Raw genomic sequence first — 22,134 nt, 5'->3', positions numbered from 1 at the left:
ATAATCATGATTCCACAATTTAATTAGGAAGATAGCAGAACTTGTTAGTCTTCCAGCACAAAGGGGAACGGACTGAAAACAAAGCAAAACAACTTGCTTTATGCAAAGAAGTTCATCAGTATATTAACACAGCATTATTAATGGGATTTCATTTACGTATTAGAGCGGTAGATAGCATCAAATATGTTTAGCAAAAACTGCGTCCCATAATGTCACCATAATAACTCAATCCAGAGTTGTTGTTTAGATGAACCATGTCTTATCTCCTTAATTCAGGGCCCCAATTATTGCTCAGCTAATTAAAACACTGAAACAGTATCGCTTAAGTGACCTCACGAGGAGAGTGGCACTGGGGCTGAGATAAACATACGGAGTCCTGTGTATTTACTTTCTCAGTCATCTGAATCCACATGCATACACACACAAACACACACCGTAAAGTCTCTGTGTTGCGGAAGCAGGTCCATATTGATCTCCCATTAATATTCATCAGCCCATAGAGGCTGTGCTGAAGAGGTTCAACAGTCTGAAAAAGGAGGTAGAGAGGTCGGGAAAGAGGCAGGAAAGAAAGGAGGCTGAGCATGAACTATGAGAAAGACTGGAGAAGGAACACAATGAATGAGCTTCGAGGTAGGGGAGAAGGTCAGACTTTTTTTTTTCCTCACCAGGAATAAGAATTAGAAGAGAGGAAATCCGACAGTTGAAGTGAGGAAGCCAGAAGCTAGGAGAGAAATGGAGGTGTAGAGACCTTGAGACCTCTCTCCTATTACTGCTGAATCTTAAATAAGGCAGCCTGAATGCTCGTAACAAAGAGTGCTCCATGTACAGTGGCACATTAACACTCATTTCTGAATCCGACATTAGCGTAACTTCAGCTGGGCGGATTAAACGTGGTATGACAATACTACTACAATCCACTTCAAGACAAATGAAAGAAAACATTTGCCTATATAAGAAAGAGGGACTCAGATCCCAGTTTAATAAACCACTAACTAAATCAATGCAGTCTAATTCAAGGATGTTTTAGAGAGGTGCTTATTCAACTTTATGGTCATTTGGAAGGCTTTAGTTTGTGGTGCTGTTGAAATATATTGCATTACACTGAGATGTGATTCTCATGTTTTGTCCACAACACTATATATGTATATTGGCACAGCAGTGCTTTGAGCTAAATGCTAACGTCAGCATGCTCACAGTGACAACGCTAGCATGCTGACGTTTGGCAGGTACAATGTTTACCTCGTTCGGCATCTCAGTTTAGAGTGTAAGCATAGATAACATTTGCTAGTGAGCTCTGAACACAAAGTACAACTGAAGCTGGTGAAAATGTCATTAGTTTTGCAGATATCTAATAAGAAGCATTGGACACATTCTGCCCTGATGATGGAGCTGGACCAGTGGTGATTGGTGGTTTCTGCAGGTTTCAACAGGTTGAAGAGTTTGAAAGACCTTTTTAAAACCATTCTGAATGAAATTTCAGACCATATCAAATCCATATTGGCAAAAAGAAGTATGAAGGAAAAATTGGTATTGTCATTTTGTAGTTGTTTTAAGACATTTTAAGGCCTAAAATTCAGATGATTATATTTTAGACTTTATTAAACCCTGCAGTGAGCCTGCTTAAAGTAAACTTGTACTTTGGACCTATTTAGAATGATCATTTTTGCATTATTAAGCAGGTTTACAGTGTGTATGCCCATCTGTATTGACTCACCGTCGTTGAGGTCCTGCAGCAGGTTCTCCTGCCCAGAGAAGTCCAGCTTGACTTTGATGCCGACAGTCAGTGTCACAGACTGGCCAGGTTTTAGAGGCAGGTGAGACAAAGCCTCCTCTAGCTCCCAGCTCAGAAACTCCCCAAACACTTTCTCTGCACACACAAAAAGGGAGAGAAAGGCAAATTAAAAACAAACAAATGACATAAAAAAATAATTAGTTCAATAAATACGGTATTTCTGAGCATGATTCCGCTGGGATAAAAGATGGCAAGACTTGCCAAATTTGCACTTGCAAATATTTTTGGACAAGGAAAACAAAATGACACCATTGTGCTTGTAGCCACCAAAAGGCTTTTGTATTTAGCATTTATTCTGGTTACTGCCTGTGTAGTTTGTGCAAAAGAAGAAAGAAAAAAAACAACTGATTTGATTGTACCTGCTGCAGGTTGCACATTGCTTAAGAGACTACTATGATCTTTCTTCTGCAATAAGCTTTCCAGAGCAACAATGCTGCTGATTGGCCTTTTACCTACGGGTCCTTTGGCCGCTCGTCACTAGACGCAATTCTCTAATTTATGCCTCCGCCCCTTCTACCTGTGACGAATGACTCAGCTGCATCCACTTCAGCCAGAAGCATCGAATGAATGATACATCACCTGAATAAAGCATGTGCTCTGTCTATGCAGGTGAGCCATTCCTGCTCTTAGGGAGCGCAGGAACAGCACGCAGGCTGATTTTAACAGAAGCACAGCAGAAGGGGAGATGCAAGCTCACTGTAAAAACAACAGTTTACACGTCCCTGCTTGATTCATAACCAAAGCCTTTTAAAATCCTCTCAGAGGATGTGAAAGTAGGCAGCATTAAATAAAGATTTTGTGAATAACGCTCCACTTTAAATATTCATAAACTCAGAGAAATGATCTCAAAGAAATGGGACTGGGAAGAAAAAACAAGTTGAATATGCAACACCAGGCCTTGTAATTGAATCGGTAGACAGCCAGGATTGTGGATGGCATTATTATCATCAGACTACTAAATTATGAGTCAGAAGAAATGGTAGCCACAATGACTGTCGAGAAATCTTTCACGCCTTAATTAAGGTATTAAACAGAGACATTCCTAATCTTGAAAATACAATATGAAAATCACTTAAGTGATACTCCAGAACAGATATGAAAAAAACTATTAACTAAAAAACTATTTCAAACCCTGTCCGGAACACTTAGGCTAGATTTTCATCCCCTCTGGCTGTGACTCCCAGGCTTTTCTTTCTTCCCCAGCATTGCAATAAAGCTGTGAGGTACGTATAACAGACACCAGTCAGGACCAATCAGAGAAATTTCATGAGTTATCATGTAACTTTTAACCGTCACAATTCTTTAAAAAAAATGCTCATTAAAAATTCAGGAGCCACCAAGCATCCAATTTCTCATTAGGTCAAAAAGTAATTGGGGGAAAAAGGGCTCTGGGAGTATGCACTGGAGGTGATCAATACAGTGTCAATAGTAGGCATGGATTAACATAAAGGTGACTGGATACCAAACAAAAACATCTGACCTCCACACTATCATAACCCCGGGTGCACAAATGATGTTTAATTTAAAGCAGGTCATGGAAAATAATCAAACCACAATCATATTAGCTGATCGAAGTGTTAATTGTCAAGATTTGTCAAGATGTATGGCAAAATGTTTGTCTTTTTCTTAACAAAGCCAATGATTGTATTTGTTGTTTATTTGTGTTCTTCTATAGTTTATGTGGGTTTAACACACCACTGCAGCATTACTCTTGTGACGTACGATATTAACCATGAGAAAAAAAAGCAGAGAGCCACTATATCACACAACAAAGACCATAGACTGAATGAGATGGCAATTGTTAAAACTCAGTTCAGGACATTAGTGGTGATTCATTTTATATGTTGGATGTATGAGGAAAAACGGCATTGCTGGTAAAACACAAAGCTTAATTATGTATGTGCCAACAACATTGGACAATATTGTACAGTTCTGCAACAATGAAAAGGGTTTCTGTGCCAGTATCTCTAAAATTCTTGCTTTTGACAACATCTGTGCATGGCAACTATGGTTGGGGTTAGGGAACGATCGTGGTTATGGTTAATAAAAAGGTCAATTGCAAATTAAAGACACAGCCTGAAATGCGGAACCTGATATCAGCGAGTACGTGTGTCTGTTTACCTATCCAATACCACATCATTTGTTAGCTCCGAAGCAGGACCCTGCTGAGTCCTGTTCACCATTTTATATAAACAAACATATATATATAATAAACATATATACATACATACATATTATTTTCATTTTATTATTATTTAATCACAGATGGATCGGATATCAGATGTAATATGCAAAGTTCAGGAATCAGAATCCGTATCGGGAAACAAAAAATGGCATCAGAACATCTCTAAATTGCAGTTCTGTGAAGGGACAAACTCTGGCATCCTGCATGAAAGTCAGACTACACTCTCATTCACCACCCCCACCTCTGCATTACATAAAGGGTACAGTATTTCCTGCTTTGTAACCCAGTGTTGCCCATGGGCGTATATCGTGACAACGGAATTCTGAGGGATAGTGGGCTGATCCGTCTCCAAGTTGAATTTGGTTTAAATTTATTCTATGTTTTCCTCACAAAAGTTAAATACCAATAGACATACAGTATTAAAAGAGTACTCCACTGAATTAGCATGCCGCTGCTGTCAGACTCTGTTAAAAATCAATGCAGAAGAACCAGAGATATCTTTTTTTATTTGACGCATTCTTCTTCCTTGTAAAGCATGGTGCTTACATTACCAAGAATGCAACTCAATATCCTGCTGTTCAGTCTGAGATTTGGGTGTGTTATGCTAGAAGCAGGTAATGTAGCCTGGAGCCACGAGCCTCAAGCAGAGATGAGGGGCAGGCAACAGAGGTCTGGTAAGCTCACTACTTTTTAACTCTGCACCCCCAGATTTTTTTCATTTTCAAAGTTGTAGTCTTCAGCTCAAACGGAGTCTGAATCGAGTGAATTTATCAGCCTTTGCACAGCTCCCTCTGGAGACACTTAAGGCTTTAAAGAACTTTTTCACATTTCACAGTAGAGCTCCCCAACACCTGTAAACAGTCTTTAATGTGTAAACTCGTGAAGTTTCCCTTTAAAGAGGTTATCAGAGCTTTCCGTAAGCGCCAGCTACCAGCCAATCACCCGTCATTTACGTGCAGCAGACTACTTTTATTCCTGTAAAAAACGCAGTATTAAGTTTGTTAGCCGTAACTTAATACTGCATCTTTTGCAGGAATAAAAGTAACATTTCTGACTGCTGCAGATTCAGATTAAAAGCATTCAATTGGGGGGTTCGAATCTGACCTGTGACCATTTGCTGCGTGTCATCCCCTCCCTCTGCCCCCCTTTCCTGTCTATCTTCAGCTGTCACTAAAGGCAATAAAAGGCCAAAAAAATTATTTTATAAAAGCATTCAACTGGCAAAACACGTTGACTTTTATTATGAAATAGGCTAGTCACAAGAAATGCAAAATGTTTGTCAGTGAGCTTGACACTGGGTGCTATCGCTTAACAATAATATGTCTAAAAAACAAGACAAAATGATCCAGCTTTTTTGGTGACAGCAGATCAGTTTGAAATATTGCAGGGAATAATGGAACAACAAGGAGCAGCCACAGTTAGATGAAGAGTTGCAGGCAACAGGCTGCAGCAGAACACCTCCACTTCCAAACAGGTAACGCTATTAACTACTTTGACTGTCACTGTCCATAGACTCATGCCATGTGCAGAATAAAATCAGAGAACAATTATTGCCTAACTTCTTTATTAAAACGACAAAAGTTAGTTTTTCTTCTCCCAGAATGCTGTGACTTAGTATTAAGCCACATTTACTGCCACTATCTATAAGTTTTTATGGAGTCTGATATAATAATTTCATTATAGGCTAATAAAAATATCATACATTGAAAAAGTGAAAATATTAAACACTAATTAAATAACACTTGCCGTTGACCAATTATTCAAGCTAATGTCAGATGGTCCAAATCATGTTTTGAAAATAAAACATGATGTAATGGGACTGCCTGCAGTAATATGTGATCAAGTATATATGGTTTTCTACATCATACATTGTATCCATGGTTTATTTTTTGGTTATCCTGTCATTGAGTAATTTTCTCCTGCTTTGTAAGACTGGAATGTGAACTAATGTCAAAGATCTTCCTGCTTAACTCAAGTATGCAGTATTTAAGCATTTTGGTTGAATTGTTACTTATGTAAATGGGTACCATATATATAGAAACAAGCTGTTTCTGGCACAAAGAATTCCATTCTCCATGTCAAGCAAAACTAGTACTACTGAACCACAAATACACAGCCATCACAAGGAAGTTGATGCAGTCAAATGAGAAAGGAGGACAGCACAGGCAGCTGACAGACAATACTGCTCATGGTAACAAAATCGCTGGAGCAATAGCCCCTGTTTTCCTTTTTTATGGGCTGCACAGTGGAAAGTGTTTAGTCCTTATGAGAAATTTGATATGAATGTGCCTAAGTGTTTTAGAGGACAATTATGCTAAGTTGATTAATATCCACAGAAAAGCAATAAGGTAACAAAAGGTCTGATGGTGGCTTTTTTTCTGCTATTCATAGACAGCTCGGTTCACTCTTATTTAAATATGATACAATATATTACTGTATTAAGAGTTTTTTGTTATCTATAAAGTTTTTATGGATAAATATTTATTTTTGAGAAACTGAGCTCCTAACTCATGTGTCAAGATGGCTGTGGCTGTGCCAGAAAGAGTAATGCTTTGTTTGTTTTTTTCCACAGATGTCTTCCTATTGTAACTCTGTATCTTTTATTCATTCAGCTCCCACAGAAAATGCGGAGGGCTTCAGACAGGCCCTCTCAACTGTGGCCTGCCTAAAGCCATTACCAGGTTATAACTAAGGAGGCACAGGCAGGTGGCAACAAGGTAATATGATGACCAGGGATTCCTGTCCTGTTACCATGGTGCAGCAGTGGAACACTACAGCACCTGTCATTAGTGAATCTACAGTCTCCTGCTTAGCAATCAGGTATGTTGACAAAGCATAGTATCAGGACTTACAGTACATACATGACTGAGGCACCCAGAATATGAATGTTATCATATGGAAACAATCTTAAGAAGGAAAAAAACAAACAATGCAAACTGGTTGGAATAAAATACATCTGAACAAGGCTACAGCATTGCTAGCGGCTGTGTGAGGCTGTACTTAACAGCAGTGCTTTGAGCTAAAGGCTAATTTCAGCATACAGAGCTAACATGCTCACAATGATAATGCTAATATATATTTTTTTCATGTCGGCATGCTAACTTTGCTGATTAACAGATGGAAAGATAAGTTAAGGGACAGAATCTAATAATAATTGTTTATAGGGATGGGAAGATTCCACAAAGGCATTAGTGTGCCGGCACACAACTTAAAGATGCAATCGCCCCGATTAACAAAGTGTGCATGAGATACAATTTGGGACGAACTTGCAATGCATCGTGTCTATCATATTTGCACTGTTAAAATCAGATTTATGTATATATAATAGGCAGAGACCCTATTCCTTCATTATTTAGAAATGTGACCAATAAATGTGTATTGCATCGGCCTCGGGAAATGCAATCCCTAATGTCTAAGTCTATTTATGGCTATAAATGGGAGTGTGCGCCTAGTTTTACAATGTTTGAGATTTATACAACCATGAGCTTGCATGGCATGCATGCCTTTATCAATCTGACGTAAAGAATAAATAGGAGTATTAAGTTAACTTACACAGAGTTGTATGCATCTGGCAATCAGTCTTTTCAGTAGTTTTAATGCTGCAGTGGAACTTTTGACAACTCCTAATATCTCAAGAATGCCATGTAAATAAAAGTAAAAAGGATCACTGGAGTTAGTGGCTACATTCAGAGAGCTGTATCCATCTAGAAACCACCATTAAATAATACATTTTTAAGTAGTTTTAAGTTCCTCATCATTAATGGGATGAGAGGTGGTAAAACACCAGTAAAAATTTGATTGATCAGATTAAAAATACATATTCATTAAAATGTGGTAACTTCCTCAAGGACTATGCTTATGCAAGGCATTTTACTTGAAACTGCAGTGGTTTCAGAAGTTATGGCAACAAAAAATATTAACTTACATAGAGAACAGAACTGGATGATCAATTGCTCTGCAATGCAATTAGCAGGTTGGGTGGTATCACGCAGTCCACCAGGCTGTTCTCCCTTTGAGGCAAAATGTGAGTTTTGGCTGAACTGACTTTTTCTGACGTTTGAAACCTTAAAAGACAGCATCAAGTGACAGGGGGACACTTAAAAACCTTGGTATTCAATATGATGAAAAGTTAGAACACAGCAATCTTTTGTAATGCCTAACAGAGACAAGAAATACATAAGCTGCAGTATGGCTGCAGTGCAGAAACAATACACTCCAATATGTGCTAATTACCAGCCTCTAGAGCAAACTGGGAACAATACCCTGCAAACATGGATTATTTCAAAGGCAGCTCATCCACTAGCAGCTTTCCAGGGGTCACTTTGGTTAGCATAAAACATAAGACACTCTGCAATAATCACTGCATCGATGCTGAATATAAGGTCAAATAACAACTGTTTCTAAACATAAAAAGGTAATAACAGAATAGCTATGTATCCCACCTGGTTCCACACTAGACTAGATAAAATAGCTCTAACCCAACACACCACCCTTGTCTTGCCCTTGAGGTGGTACATAGTCGACTGTTTACCAGACTTAAATGCAAGCTACTGAATTACAAACATTATTTCCAAAATTGTTTTTTAGTTTTTTTTATTACTTAAAAGGAAGGGGGGAAAAAGCCTTTGGGAAATATCAGAAATGCTCCTTTTGCAGTTAGCCGCTGGAGGGGCGTGTCCCTGTCTGTGTTTGACTGACAGCAGCCGGCAGGCTGAGCTCCAGTAAACAAGCTTGCGCTGTAGCTACGAGCAATGGGCAGACAGTGTGTTGTTAGTGGTGTTGAAGAGTAAGGACCACGGCAGCATCTAACTGGACCGCAGTGACATTTACAGTTCAGTTTACATGCTGAGCAGCTAATTAGATATCTTGCCTGACATTAGCAGTGCACTTTTCACCGCTGAATGTTTGTATGGGTGCTCGTTCAGCAAGCTGAGGTGGTGGACAGGATGTGTGTTCATGTTTGTAAGTTGGATAAGAAGGAGACTTTAGCAGGAAAGCTAATGTGGGTTGTTGTTCAGAGTCTGTGGCTCTTGTGTAGAGGTCTGCTGTCGGGCTCAGTGTGACCGTCAGCCTACAATAGAACGCTGATGTTACTACTTTATGCTGATTTTTTTCAAACAGAAGTGATTGGGTTTGCTGTATGGAATCAAGTTATCCAGCTATATAGACAGAACTAACACTGCATTCACTGCTCCTCGTATGGTCCCATTTTCCGAGTTGAGAAGTTCTTCTACCGACTTTGGTGTGTTCACGAGCTTTAAGTCGTAATGTGGAAACAACATGGATACTACAATACTACACAGTTCTGTTGTATATTTTTTCTGCAAGAATTTAAACAGTGAAGATTAATGTTACTGTCCAAGTGTGCTGAAACAGTTTGAAGCTTTACATTAGTGATTTCGTCCCAGACCTGTTGCACCAGTACCTTCGCCTACGACTTGTTAAAAAATGTATTACCATGAACCCAACATTTCTCCTTAACTTTCGTCCACCATGTTTCAGCGTAATATGACGACAATTCAGCAAGTAAAACATGTCCACTTTTCACAGTTGTCATTTCAACTTGAGGGAGCGTTCCCGTGAATTTTCCCATTTGGGAACTAATTTTTCTGATTATTCCGACACCAATTGAAAACAGGATAACAGTATCCTGTCGGATTTATGTGAAACTAGAAGGCACCATCATGAAACCAAACCATATGAAATGTAAATTTCTCACTTTTGGTTTCTTATTTTAGTTCTCAGAGGAGGAAACAGTACAAGTGATTTATAGAGCTGATATGTATGCTCTAGCAGATAAAAGCCATCCCTAGTCCTAAAGCGCTATAAGTCAAGAAAGGCTTCACAAAACAGATAGTATTAAAAAACATTTATGAAAATGTCACCTCATAACCTTAGACCTTTACTTAAAATCTGATCTAAACTGAGGAAATAAATTGTTATTGGTCCACTGCTCACACTTTACTCAGCTACTGCAGCCAGAAGAACAATAAATATGCAACATATACACAGAGACCTAGAAAGGTCTTAATTAAATGAGGGGATTTCTGAACACAACGAAGTTACTGGTCGGTTAATGTTTGACTATGACAGTCTGGTATACAGAATGTGAAGGTTGGAGTGCTGCCACTCCATCTGCAGCGACTACTAAAAAAACTGAAGCAAAACTTTGGAAGAAGTAAAAATACGGGGGGAGAAATAAGACTTTACAACTGATTGTAATCTCTTGAGGGGTAAACTAATACATCTTAATGAGCCATGGGACTTTGCTGACATGTTTTACTTCACTTTTAAAACTCATGCAGATGGTGAGATTGTCTGCCATGGAAGATCTCAACTCAGTCATTGGCTGAGGGAAGCCACACGTTCCGTCCGTACAAACAGCACAATTCTCTATCACAATAGCTGCTAATGTCCGAGGCGAAATCTCTTAAATTATATTTGTGGTAGGAGCACATCCTGAAAATGTTATCACTCAATACAACCACTTAAACAGTTTCAACATCAAACACCATCACAAACAGCCTTCAGGAACAAAGTGAAGCCCAGATTACATTTAAAAAATGTAAAAACTCCTGTGACACACTCCAGACGGAAGCTGATCTGACATTAAAATGGCCTTCAAAGGTCTCCCCGCTCAGATGTGGTATACTTAATTGCTTACAGGAGTTCTTTCTTTGGACTGTAATGAAGCCTGCTGCAAGAGCACACCCGAGGAGATGGGAATCTTGTGTCCACAGTGGGGTCACTGTGCTGCAATTAGCTGAAAGAACACAGATTGTGTCAGGTACAGTATGTGCTTGGGTGCTGCGCATACACCCAAAATTACAAAACAATTCAGAGTGAGAGATGAGAAGAGTCAACTTGGCAGACTGATAAAGTATCGGTTACCAGTTGTTTTTTTCCAGCATGAATGAGAAAGAGCAGATAAACAGGCAGGGGGCGAGATAGTGAGAAGAAAAGTTTAACACAGACAACTGCAACTACCACAACAGTGATCTGAAACATGCCAATACATACAGCAAATTAACACGTTCTAAAGTTATACTTTGTAATGATCACTGCTGTATCCTGTTCATATATGCATATGTGTTATATGTTAATGATGAAGCTAAATGTACATGAATGTATGTGACTGTCTCTAAGACTCTTTGTATGTGTGTGTCATCCAAAATGGCCAAAACAATACTGACTGCAAAGTTAGAGATGGCTAGAATACTGATAACAACATTATCGTAGCTTCCAGACTCTGCTGCTAAGTTCCCTCAAGGACAGGACCAACAGAGAGAGACGAGGAAGTATTGAAGTATTATTCATACATATAACGAATATACTCAACTGTGATTGTGATAATCAAGTTGCAATCATTTTTGAAGGGATTACTGTACTGTATGTGTATGAGTATTATATCAGAGAATAGTCTTCTAATCACTGATTGATTTATACGTAGCAGTAAGTTCTTTAAGTATATGGACTAATAATAATATTAAGGAAATACAGAATACTGCCAGCCTTGTCCTTTAACATACAGACTCACAAGTCCAAGTTGCTGAATATCAAACCTCAAAATTTAGATTTAGATTTAGATTTAGAAGATAATGGGACGAAGTGCAATGTAAATAGGCTTAGCAAACGAATCATGACATAAATGAAGCATGTGACTTTAACTTCACTTGTCACTGAAGACACAAAAAATAGAGGCAGACAAAAACATCAGATCTGTGTGCAGCGAAGAGGAGACTGTAACCTTCCTCAAATTAACACGAGACAAACAGAAATGTCATATTTCTATTGTGTTTTCCACTGTTTCAAGTTGAGCTGGAGCTCTCTTAATTGCAAGCTCGGTGCGTCCTCTCCTTCTGCAATTGTTTAATGGCACCTGACTAGAGAATCCTATTATTAGTAAAACAGTGGTGGATGGAAACACACATTAATTCTGGTCTCATTCTTCTTTTCTTGTGCAACATTTGGATAAAAACATGTCCATTCTTTAGGAGTAGGGGGGTAACTTTCAAGAAGCCAAAGAAAGGACTAGAACAGGTATGAGGCGAAATTTAACTAAGCTGCTGACCGTCTTTCTTCCAACTTCTTTTTATCTCTCACTCTGGGGAATAAATGTAGGCATATTATGAGCTAAAGGGTCAAGAACAAAGTATATAAAGAACAGAATTTTTAGTGTTGAGGCTTCAAAGAACAGATGCTACTGGTCACTCATTGCCTTGAAAGGAATCCCTGCTCCCAAAAGAGATGACGCAAGGAGGAGGGGGAAAAAAACGGAGAATCAGAGGAATATAGTGGCGTGAAGACGATAAGGATTTGAAGGAGAGAAGAGGGCAGCTTGGAAGGACTAAAGATAAAGCAGAAAACAAAGAGAGGAAACTTGAAAACAAGGATGAAAACAATGATGATTCATTCAGAAGACATTTGAACAAGAAAGTGACAGAAGAAGAGCTTTGTTGGTGGTTTCTCTTTCGGACAGTTTTATCTGCTACAACTGAAAGTGAAAAAAAAATTTCTACTTTTTTAGAGTTTGACCTTTTAACCTTTGGCCTTCAGCAGCTTTAAGGAACTGTGAGTGAAATAAGCACAGTGGAACAGGAAAGAGACAGAACTGCAGTTTTGTTCATTTATTTTGGAGCTTTAACAATGTATTCACTTTTATTCAGCTGTTTTACATATCAGCTCTAACAGAATCTCAAACATTTTTTTTGCCTTCAGTGAGTCTATTTAAATGGCTTTGTGCATGCTTGTGTTTGTATTAGTTAAATTAAGTATATAGTATAAGTTAAGTCTACTATATTAATGTTTTCTAAAGTAGAGTTTGAGTTCATTCATTTTAACTTTAAAGTGTTTGTTGAAAGTCTTTGAGTTAAACTACAGATGGTGTTTTTCTTCAGGACTAGAGAAGTCAGTTCTTTTTTGCTTGTTCATCCCACTCTGAAAATAACATTCCCTTGGAGGCAATACTATATTTGCAGCCTAAATCATTTCCAACAACCACAACAACAGTTCCATTTCAAAGAGAACTCTTGTTAACTACAGAGACAACATCGTACCTTGGAGTCCGGCCAGCAGGGAGCAGGGGATGCGAGAAGCAGGGAGGCTCTGAGATATAGACAGTTAGTCACTGGATGAGTGTCTTAAAATCCCAGACTATTTTAATTACAGTCCTGTACTAGTTACCACTGACAGGCTAATTCGTATCCACCTTACAGTGAGAGCTCAATTAGGCTTTGAATTCTCCAATTCTCTGAACACACTGTCATTGGGCCTTAAATGTACCTCAGGACTGGGCACAAAAGATTCTTCTTATCTCCACACAATAGATAGAGTCCTTGACTTGCTTGTGATATAAATGCATGAACAGTGAGACAAATATACAACTGAGCAGTGCCAGACTAACAGAAGCTGCCTGGTAAAGACAAGTCCTATGAGTATTAACCCTGACACAGAGGATACGTTAGTGTATCCTGTCTTCAATTAAACACAGAACTGGGGTGCCATTCTGGAAATGTCAGATCAATTTCATATATACTGACTCCCGGGTCCTCCTTTGCTCTTCGCTGTGTGATCGAACACTGTTGAGAGCACAGTAATAAGATTTTTCAGAGGTTTATCCAGTATCTAATGTATTCCCAAGGTTGAATCCAAGTGTAAACCTATCATGATGTCACCCATTGGTTTGTGCAGTACTATTTCAGAGTTGTTTAACTTTTAAATATCGATATCGATGTCAGCCTCAAACATTTAATATAAGTTAGGCTCTTCATCCATAGTGATATATATTGATAGATCAGCAGGGTTTACTGTTTAAACAGATACAAATGGAAATATACTGTATGGAAATAATTGCATGCCAGTATTTAGTAGTATTGTTTATGGACCACCACACTACTACCTCTTTACTTTGTAGATAAAGTAAAAAGGTTGTACAGTTGTATACAATCTCAACACTCCACTAATTCAGCACAACACTACATCTACTGGAATTCTCTTACACAGAGATGTATGTGTAAATGTATTGAATAGTCATAGTGTGGATACTGAATTATTATGTGCTTGCATGACTATTTATCACATGGCTGAAGCTCTGACTACAGGTAGCACTGGGGAGGCATACCAGGAGTTAAAGTACAACAGAGTGCAATGTTTGCTGAAATTCTGCTGCCTATTTTAATAATGTAGCTGCTTTTTTCACAGAGACAGCGAGACAAAGACAAAAAAGCAAAACAGAGACGGAGAGACAGCCAGTCCGAGTGAGGGGGACTGCAGAGATCTGAGGACCCGAGCAGGTGTTGAACAAAGAGATGGAACACAGAGTGAAAAGCCACGGGGGCATGAAAGATGTAGAACCAAAGACAACGGGCAGTGACCTCTGTGGCACTGCAGACGTGGGGACTGCAAGAGACTGCAGCAGAAACTCAGTGGGGGATGAAGTACATCAAAAGCTGTCCTGACTAAGGCAGCATGATACCAAATATTACATGTACACATACATCAATGATTTCAGTGCATCATTGTTTGTTTTAGCATGTTTACTTTCTTAACTCATTTCACACCCATATGCTATACATATTGCCGTTCCTTTCTTCTTTGCTGTACTGTGCTAACACAACTTCCTGTCTATTCTGTCAACATCTGAGTAGTGATCAAAGTAGAATGAACAGATATGGCTTCACTTGCCTTGACAGAGGTACTAACCTTTGGTGCTGACAATCTTAGAGGTGAGCTCCAGAGTCTCGATGTCCTCAGATCCGATGTTCTCCAAGGTGATGGTCAGCTGCTGGGTCTCTCCATTAAAAAGCTGGACGGACACAGTGCTGGACAGTTCCTCCTTGGTCATCGGCTGAGGTGTGTGGGCTGACCTGTTTAGGTTTGTGGATGAGGGAGAATTTCAGTGACGACAGAAAGTAAAACGGACAAACTTTTCTTGCTTTTATTCCTTCAAGGGGTCAATATAAATTAAGATTTCTAAAAAAATAACTCAAAGCATTACAGGCGTGTGATGTTGAAGGACCTTTGGTGTGGTTTGATATGATGCAAACAGTCCTGTTACTTTCTCAAGTTTTGATGAAGATGATAACAGATTTTTTTTATCTCAGTATTTTCTTACACCCCTATAATAGACCCCTGGCATTATTAATGTAATAGTTATTTGAAGAGTAAATCCATATTGAATCACATAAAGCAGTAAACTGTTCATCCACTTTTTTTCTTGTATCTATGGCCACATCTCAGTCAGTGACATTACATAAAAGTATTTTCAGCTTGAAGTTTTACAGAGCTGCTAGTATGTGTTTTTGTAAATACAAGAGCAAAAGGGAATATACAAGATTACAAAAGATCAATGTGGGTGTTTGCTACAACTTCGTACCTCATTACACATGCACATGTTTAGTATCCTAACTTTAATATGCAACAAACACTCTGCCTGAGGCTAGAATTACAATGCCAGTCATCACCAACTGCCTATAGTTTTTTTTCTGAGCTTGACAGCGGGTCAGCACAAAAATAACTCCTTGAAACGTTACTGACATTTCAAACGTATTGTTGTAATAAAGCAATGATAGGAAACCTTTTCAAATAAAAAAACTGGGAATTTTAAATGGTTTTACAACTATACCAGCAGAACACATGGTTTGCGTTTTAGCAGACACTTCCCTCCTTCAGACTGGGTAAAACTGTTTTATAAAACATTGCTGAAGGCATTGGGTAGATCTATGCCCTATAAAAATATTATACATTACAGCTAATGTGTAACACTGATGTTGGTAATGTGAAAAAGAGAAGCAGTAAGAAGTGCAGCTTTGTGCTGAAGGCAAGAACATATCTCAGAAGTCAATGAGGCACCTCTGCGACTGAAGTCAAAGCTGAAGGTCTACCTGTGGACCCAGTAAGAGCACCCAAGAGACCACCTATTATATTTGTATTCTATTTGCTTCATGTATCTCCTACGGTACTCTGCCTACACTGGAGAATAAAAAGATTTTCCACATCAAAAAGCTGCTGAAGTGCTGTACTTACAGGCATGACCTAAATAGTGGATTTTGCAGCAGCTCCACTGTCAGAATGATTTACAGCACTCCAAACAGGGTGCTTTACCTGTTATCTTCTAGTAGTAATTTAACCCATGATTTCTCCTCTTATGTTCCCTACTTTTACTGCATCCACAATTTCATTTCTCCTTACAGGATGTGCATGAATACAAATTCACCTGCTACTCTCAGAGACTGCAGCTATTTCTGACACAAGGAAAAAGGCTCTGTTACAAATATCAACAGCTTTGTTGCGAGTTAGACAGCCACTTCCACTGTGCTGTTTTGGTTTCAATTCAATTAAATTTGTTGTGTATTATAGGTTTTTCCATATAATTGTAAAACATGTTGATCACTGTTTCCCAAAGGCCAGGGTGTCGTCCTCCAATGTCTTGTTTTGTCCTAAACCCAAAGATATTCAGTTCACTGTCATAGGATTAAAGAAACCAGAAAATACTCACATTTAAGAAGCTGAAATGAGAAATGTTTTTCTTAAAAATGACTCAAAACCATTAATTGAATAGTCTGCGATTAATTTAATAGTTACTAGAATAAAACGTTTTTATTCTATAAACATTATTAATTTTTGCCAGTGGCAATGCATATATTCACAAAACACCTGCGGTTGCATTTTTTTTTTTAAATCAACTCAAATGGTAACCTTTGGTTTCTGAAAAGCCTGGTCCTGACCTGAGTTTTAAGCGAGTGTGACACTGCTAGTTTGTATCAAATGCTGCTCTGCATGAATGAATGAATGAACCAGAGTTTACATGCTGCATGCTATAAAATTACAACAGGGTTACTACAGAACAACTATATTGTGTATTTGTTATGACTTTTAGTCCAGTCCGCCATAATGCCTTCTCTTTTTAACCACTAAAATACCTGAACGCAAGGGCAATGAACATTTCATAAGGTAATTAAAAAAAAAACCCTGATTTTTAAACAACTTCATACACACTCATCAACATGTGAAATCAGGGCAAACGCTAAGCATGCTAATGACACTCAAACTGGTCACAAGAAAATACCTGGTCCTTAATTTGGCATATGTGGGTTGAAAGTATGTTGATTATTCTGCATCATTCACATGGCAGGATTTATATCAAATAGGCCAGTGAGACTGTGCTGAGCATTTACCTTTTGTTACTTTTAGGAAATTGTAGATCCAAGTAGAGTGCAGTCTGTGAGTAGTAGGACAGTGACACATTTTTCATCGTTTTGGCTCTGTACTCCAGCACAATGGATGTGAAATGAAACAATGACTATGAGGTTAAAGTGCTGACTTTCAGCTTTAAGGGTGTTCACATCAATCGTGGGTGAACAGTGTAGGACTCGTTGCCCTTTTATATTTTTATGGCCAAACAGTGCAATGTTCTACTTGTCTCGTCAGTCACATGACCACAATTCAACTGAGCACGTGTTTCACTTACTGAGGACCAGAATGAAGCCAAAAGGTCCTAACACAAGTGACTGCAAACGTTTTGCAAGGAGAAAAACAAATATGCTTCTTTTGAGTCATTTCATTCATTTTGGTACCATTAAATCATTTCATCACGTGTGTATGTCACTACATACAGACTGTTCTAGAAACTAGTCAAATGACCCAGTAAGCTGGTTGTACAAACATTGAGGGCATTGCCAAACTCTGCAAATAAAACACATCTGTAGCCCTGCCTGTCTGAGTGCTGTCTGTTGTGTTGGTGTTAAATTAAACTCAAAACCTGCAGCCAAGAACTATAACCATGACACTGACTCAGAAGGGGTTCAGAGAGTTTCTGACCGTGGGAGTGAGGTGCTGAGCTGGAGACGAGGAAGCGAGGGAATGACCTCAACCAAACAGCCACTAGTCTTCAAACCAGGCAGGCCCTCCAACAGGCAGTCACTGGTGACACCAAACACTGACGTGTGGTAACCTGGGTACAAATGCAGAATACAGGAAACATATAGCTTGAGGGGATGATGTTTAGAAGAAAAAGAGGTAAGCCTTAAAGTTACGATTATGGCTAAAATGTGTTTGTCATAAAACAGTTTATGCAGCAGCTCATTATTATGTTCATCTGAGTAATGGAGTAGGTTTTCAGCTGGACTCACCATTGACAGTGATGTTGCCAGCTGTACGCGGGACGCCAACCAGAGTGACGGGGTACAGGCCAGACTCCGCGGGCAGGGACAGAGCAGCAGGCAGGGATTCAAACTCCACTCCGGAGGTCAGCAAACCCTGAAATCAAGATGAGATAGGATGGGGCATGTAATTTATATATGTAGAAGCACAAATGACAGAAATAAAATCTAATTTAAAAAGCAAATTGAGCTTAAATGATGAGAATAAACCACACAAATTGTAGGTCTAGTTGCACAAGAATAAAAATGTAAAAGAACTTCTGTCACAAAGAACACCTTAGTGACAATGTTTAGTACAGATATCAGACGGAAAAAAACAACTTGTACTGGGAACAAAACTGTTTCAAAGCCAATAAAAACTGACTAGGAAACCTCTACAAATAATCAGATCTCATATAAGACTCTCCATGTGCACACCATGCTAACATGGCCCCAACTTGTTTTCCCTTTGAAAAAGCAGAGAGCAGTGCAGCTGTCTGATTCTCCACTAACAGTTCAGTGTGAAGTATCTCTCCAACTGTTCCATGTGATGCATCATCTTAATCAACCCATGATGTCGTGAAGATTAAATCTCTGTCAGCACGAGACGGCCATTTCCATTGGAGAAAATTGCTCTCCATGGGAAATGGCCACTTGAGCCATGTGTGCCTGAGATGTGATTGAAAATAAGTCCTACAGCTCACAACACAGAGGGAGGAGGCATCAGACAGGTTTCAAATTCATCAGTCCAAATTCCCACTAGGTGTTGCAGAGACCACAATATCCCGTGCCGAGGTTTTTTTATGCACTCGGAAATCTTGAGCTGGTTGTCAACCCCGACCTATGCAGCTCCTTGCGTTGTTTCAAACATATAATCTGTAACATTAACAAATTAAAATGTCTATAAACACTAGACCTACATATATGAGTTGCGTATTTACATTATCCCAAAAGTTTCCAACCATGTTTAAATCCCAAAGAAATCACTAATTTTCTGGTAATGGTGTGTTTCACTGGTCGCCTGTCAATGGCATCATATCCCCATACACGTGTGGTGTGGTATATTTTAACCAGAGGAAGATTTTAGTCATCAGACATCTATATCTTAAGTTATCGGAGAAACAAGCTGAGCTAACGTTAGCAGCAGTTCAGCTGGCAAACCCTCCAGGACGTCCTTTGTCTGCCAGACAACGTTGGAGAAACACTGATTTTTAAGGTCAAACTGCTTTATTCAGTGTTTTTAATGGCTTTAATCATCAAGTCTGTTTGTTTCGGAGTGGAAGAGACCTCTGCGCATAATTCGGCTCCTGGTAAAAACGTCCTGAATTTCTTGATCTTAAGTTACCAGAGAAACAAGCTGAGCAAACATTAGCAGCAGTTCAGCTGGCAGGCCTTCAGGACGTCCTTTGTCTGCCAAAGAGTGTCAGAGAGACACTGATTTTTAAGGTGAAACTGTTTTATCGGTTTTAATCAGCGGGGGCGTTTGTTTTGCAGAGGAGGAGACCTCTGAGGATAATTCGGCCCCAAAGGAAACCTCCAGAACAATAAACACAGAAGGAATGCTAACCAGGGGAGACTGACTGATATGACAACAATGGTGGTGAAGACAAAAACTCCCTTGATTCCATGCTACTTCGTGACATCACCAAAGGTCATCTTTTGTCATTGTTTGGATGTGGGATGGACTGTTTTCGGTCTTAAAGTCTACAGCCTTGCATGCTCTGTGAGGCTATAATAAGCACTGTAAAATCCTCAAAACGACAATGTTAACATCCCGATATTTAGCAAGTACAGCACAAAATATACAGGTGATATCACCTGAGCTTTATTTGCAGTCACAAAATCCCTGCACGTAGCTTTAAAGTCTTCTTTGAACGTGTACTCATGCACCCTCAGAATAACTGTATTTACATTCTCAGTACACACTGCCTGGTTGCACGAGGCAGACTGAGGTGACGTAATGACTGCATCAATCCCTAAAAGCAGACACTACCTCACTAGAGGGAAGGCTGCCGAAGAGCTGAGCCTCTGAGGTAGTACGGCTGTGATTTAAACTCTCCTTGCTTTCACTTCAGGACATTACACACCTTTATTGGATAGCAGTATCAGCGTTAACCTATTGGACATAGTTCATTTGCATTCAGCCTTGAAAAGGTTAATTAGCCTGTTTCACTTACAATAACGATTAAAGCGTGTGCAAAGTGAATTGTATTGTTTGAGCTAGTGTGCACTGACTTCATTGAGGAACGCAAGCAGCATGCAGTTAACCTTTTGTTTGCTTTAGCTAATGCTATGATGATGGTATGATTATTATTGTCATTATTTCTTTGCTCTGGCACATCACTGCACATCTGATAGCAACACAAAAGCTAAGCAGAGAAAGCCAGACAAATTAAAAAATACAGACTCCCAAGTAGAACATTTCTCTTGGTATTGATTTGATTTAAAATTTAAACCACAAACTTTTCTCAATTGTACAATATGATTTTACATATTATTTTCTTGTTTTATTATTGAAATGAATGAGGACTCCATTATTACTGCAAATAACTCAGCTGACCTAAGTTCAGTAAGAGATTAAACTCAAAGTGTCATTTGTCGTTTTGTGGAAAAAAGTAAATAAATAGCCCACACTTGTTAGTGGGGAGAATGACAGAAGTGTCTGACGGTGACCCCTTTGAAAATAAAAGGGTAGGGGTGGGGGTTGTGCAAAAAAGCACCACTTTAATAGAAAATCAATAAAGCGCAAAGCAAAGCTGGGTATTAGTGGTGAAGTCGTGTGGTGACTGAAAAAGAGGGCCTGTCTTGCCAAACTACAGGGTCACCTTGGTGACGGAAGATGGAACAGTGACCTTGTGTGTGTGTTTGTTTCCCAGTGTGTTTCAGAGAGCTGGTTTATGTACAGTGAATGGATGGTGGCTCTGCTCTAACGGCAGTCACTTTGTCCGGGGTACAGAGGAGCTCTCGGCAGCTTGCGTCACCCTGTCTGTCACTACCTGCGTGACTCTACAACACCACCTGAGGTTCCCAGCTGCCACAGAGCTGTGATGGGCGTTAGCCTCCATCTGTGACCTGATCAATTCACCTGTAGGTGGGGAGGAGATAATGACATTCTCAATATTCTTTGACCTTGCCTGTTTGACTGTTTCACCTCACAGCAACTCTGCAAACAGGCAGCTTCTATAGTGTGAGAAGTACTGTTACTCCCTGAACTTCAAATAGAGCGCATACACCACAGCGGTTCTTCAGGCTTTTGCAATTTTGGAAGGATTTTTTCAAAAGTTCACATTTTTATCTTAATCTTTTGGTCTTTTTCTTGTCATTTAGGCATTTTGTGACAATCAGAATAACTATTCTTAATTAATTCTGACTGGGGCAACTGCTCCAAAATCACTGTACAGCTCAGCAGTATTGCTGTGGACTTGACTAAAACGTTGATTTTATAATTATGTCTATAAATGTCAGAAAATGGTAAAGATTTATCCCTACCTTCCAATGAAACCTATGATCTCCTTTTCCAGATGCCTCTCCCCTGAGAAGAGGATGGACCCAAGCTATTTTAAATTATAAATCATATTGTTACTGAAGATCTAATGGCACCTAGAAACCCTTCATTGATTTATTTATTTGTTCATAGATATTCCTTTTGTACTGTTCAACCTGCCATTTATATTTGATGCATCTGTATTTAAATCAATCTTTATCTATATTTTATCTGTAGGGAACACTCCTCCGTATTGCAGCCACACTTTCCGATCTAGCCAGATTTGCCTCACTGCTTTAACACACACAAATGCACACTCAGAGATAACAGGCTGGTGATTACTCCCCCCATTTAAACACTTTCCAGATGTTCCAAACTGGAGGTCGCCATCATTTCCTGTGTCTGTAACAGCATGTGCTGTTATCAGACGATGCAGGGCGGCTAAATCAACCAGCGAGACCTGTCCAAGTCTATTTGGCATCAGCTCCAAGACAGCCGCCACAATTAAGAGGCCACTGTCTCCGTTCACACTCTG

At 39.3% G+C, this 22,134-nt stretch overlaps 1 protein-coding gene and 1 long non-coding RNA gene across 6 annotated transcripts in view; one reads left to right on the top strand and one right to left on the bottom strand.

The window, feature by feature from the left end:
- trappc9 (trafficking protein particle complex subunit 9) overlaps nt 1-22,134 on the bottom strand; it is a 207,664-nt gene that overhangs the window by 141,202 nt on the left and 44,328 nt on the right. For all 5 annotated transcript variants that reach the window (XM_051389453.1, XM_051389454.1, XM_051389455.1 and 2 more), the window contains 4 exons: nt 18,107-18,233; nt 17,796-17,928; nt 14,679-14,842; nt 1,715-1,867 (listed from right to left, as the gene is read on the bottom strand). In XM_051389453.1, the coding sequence (XP_051245413.1) occupies nt 1,715-1,867; nt 14,679-14,842; nt 17,796-17,928; nt 18,107-18,233 (577 nt within the window). The remainder of the gene's footprint in view (nt 1-1,714; nt 1,868-14,678; nt 14,843-17,795; nt 17,929-18,106; nt 18,234-22,134) is intronic.
- Nucleotides 4,637-15,583, top strand: LOC127357340 (uncharacterized). Its single transcript, XR_007882237.1, has 3 exons — nt 4,637-5,451; nt 6,590-6,797; nt 14,178-15,583. It is a non-coding gene; the product is annotated as an uncharacterized LOC127357340 (long non-coding RNA).

The sequence above is a fragment of the Dicentrarchus labrax genome, unplaced genomic scaffold (assembly GCF_905237075.1).
Source record: "Dicentrarchus labrax unplaced genomic scaffold, dlabrax2021, whole genome shotgun sequence".
NCBI lineage: Eukaryota > Metazoa > Chordata > Actinopteri > Moronidae > Dicentrarchus > Dicentrarchus labrax.
This window is presented reverse-complemented; position numbering and strand designations above follow the sequence as displayed.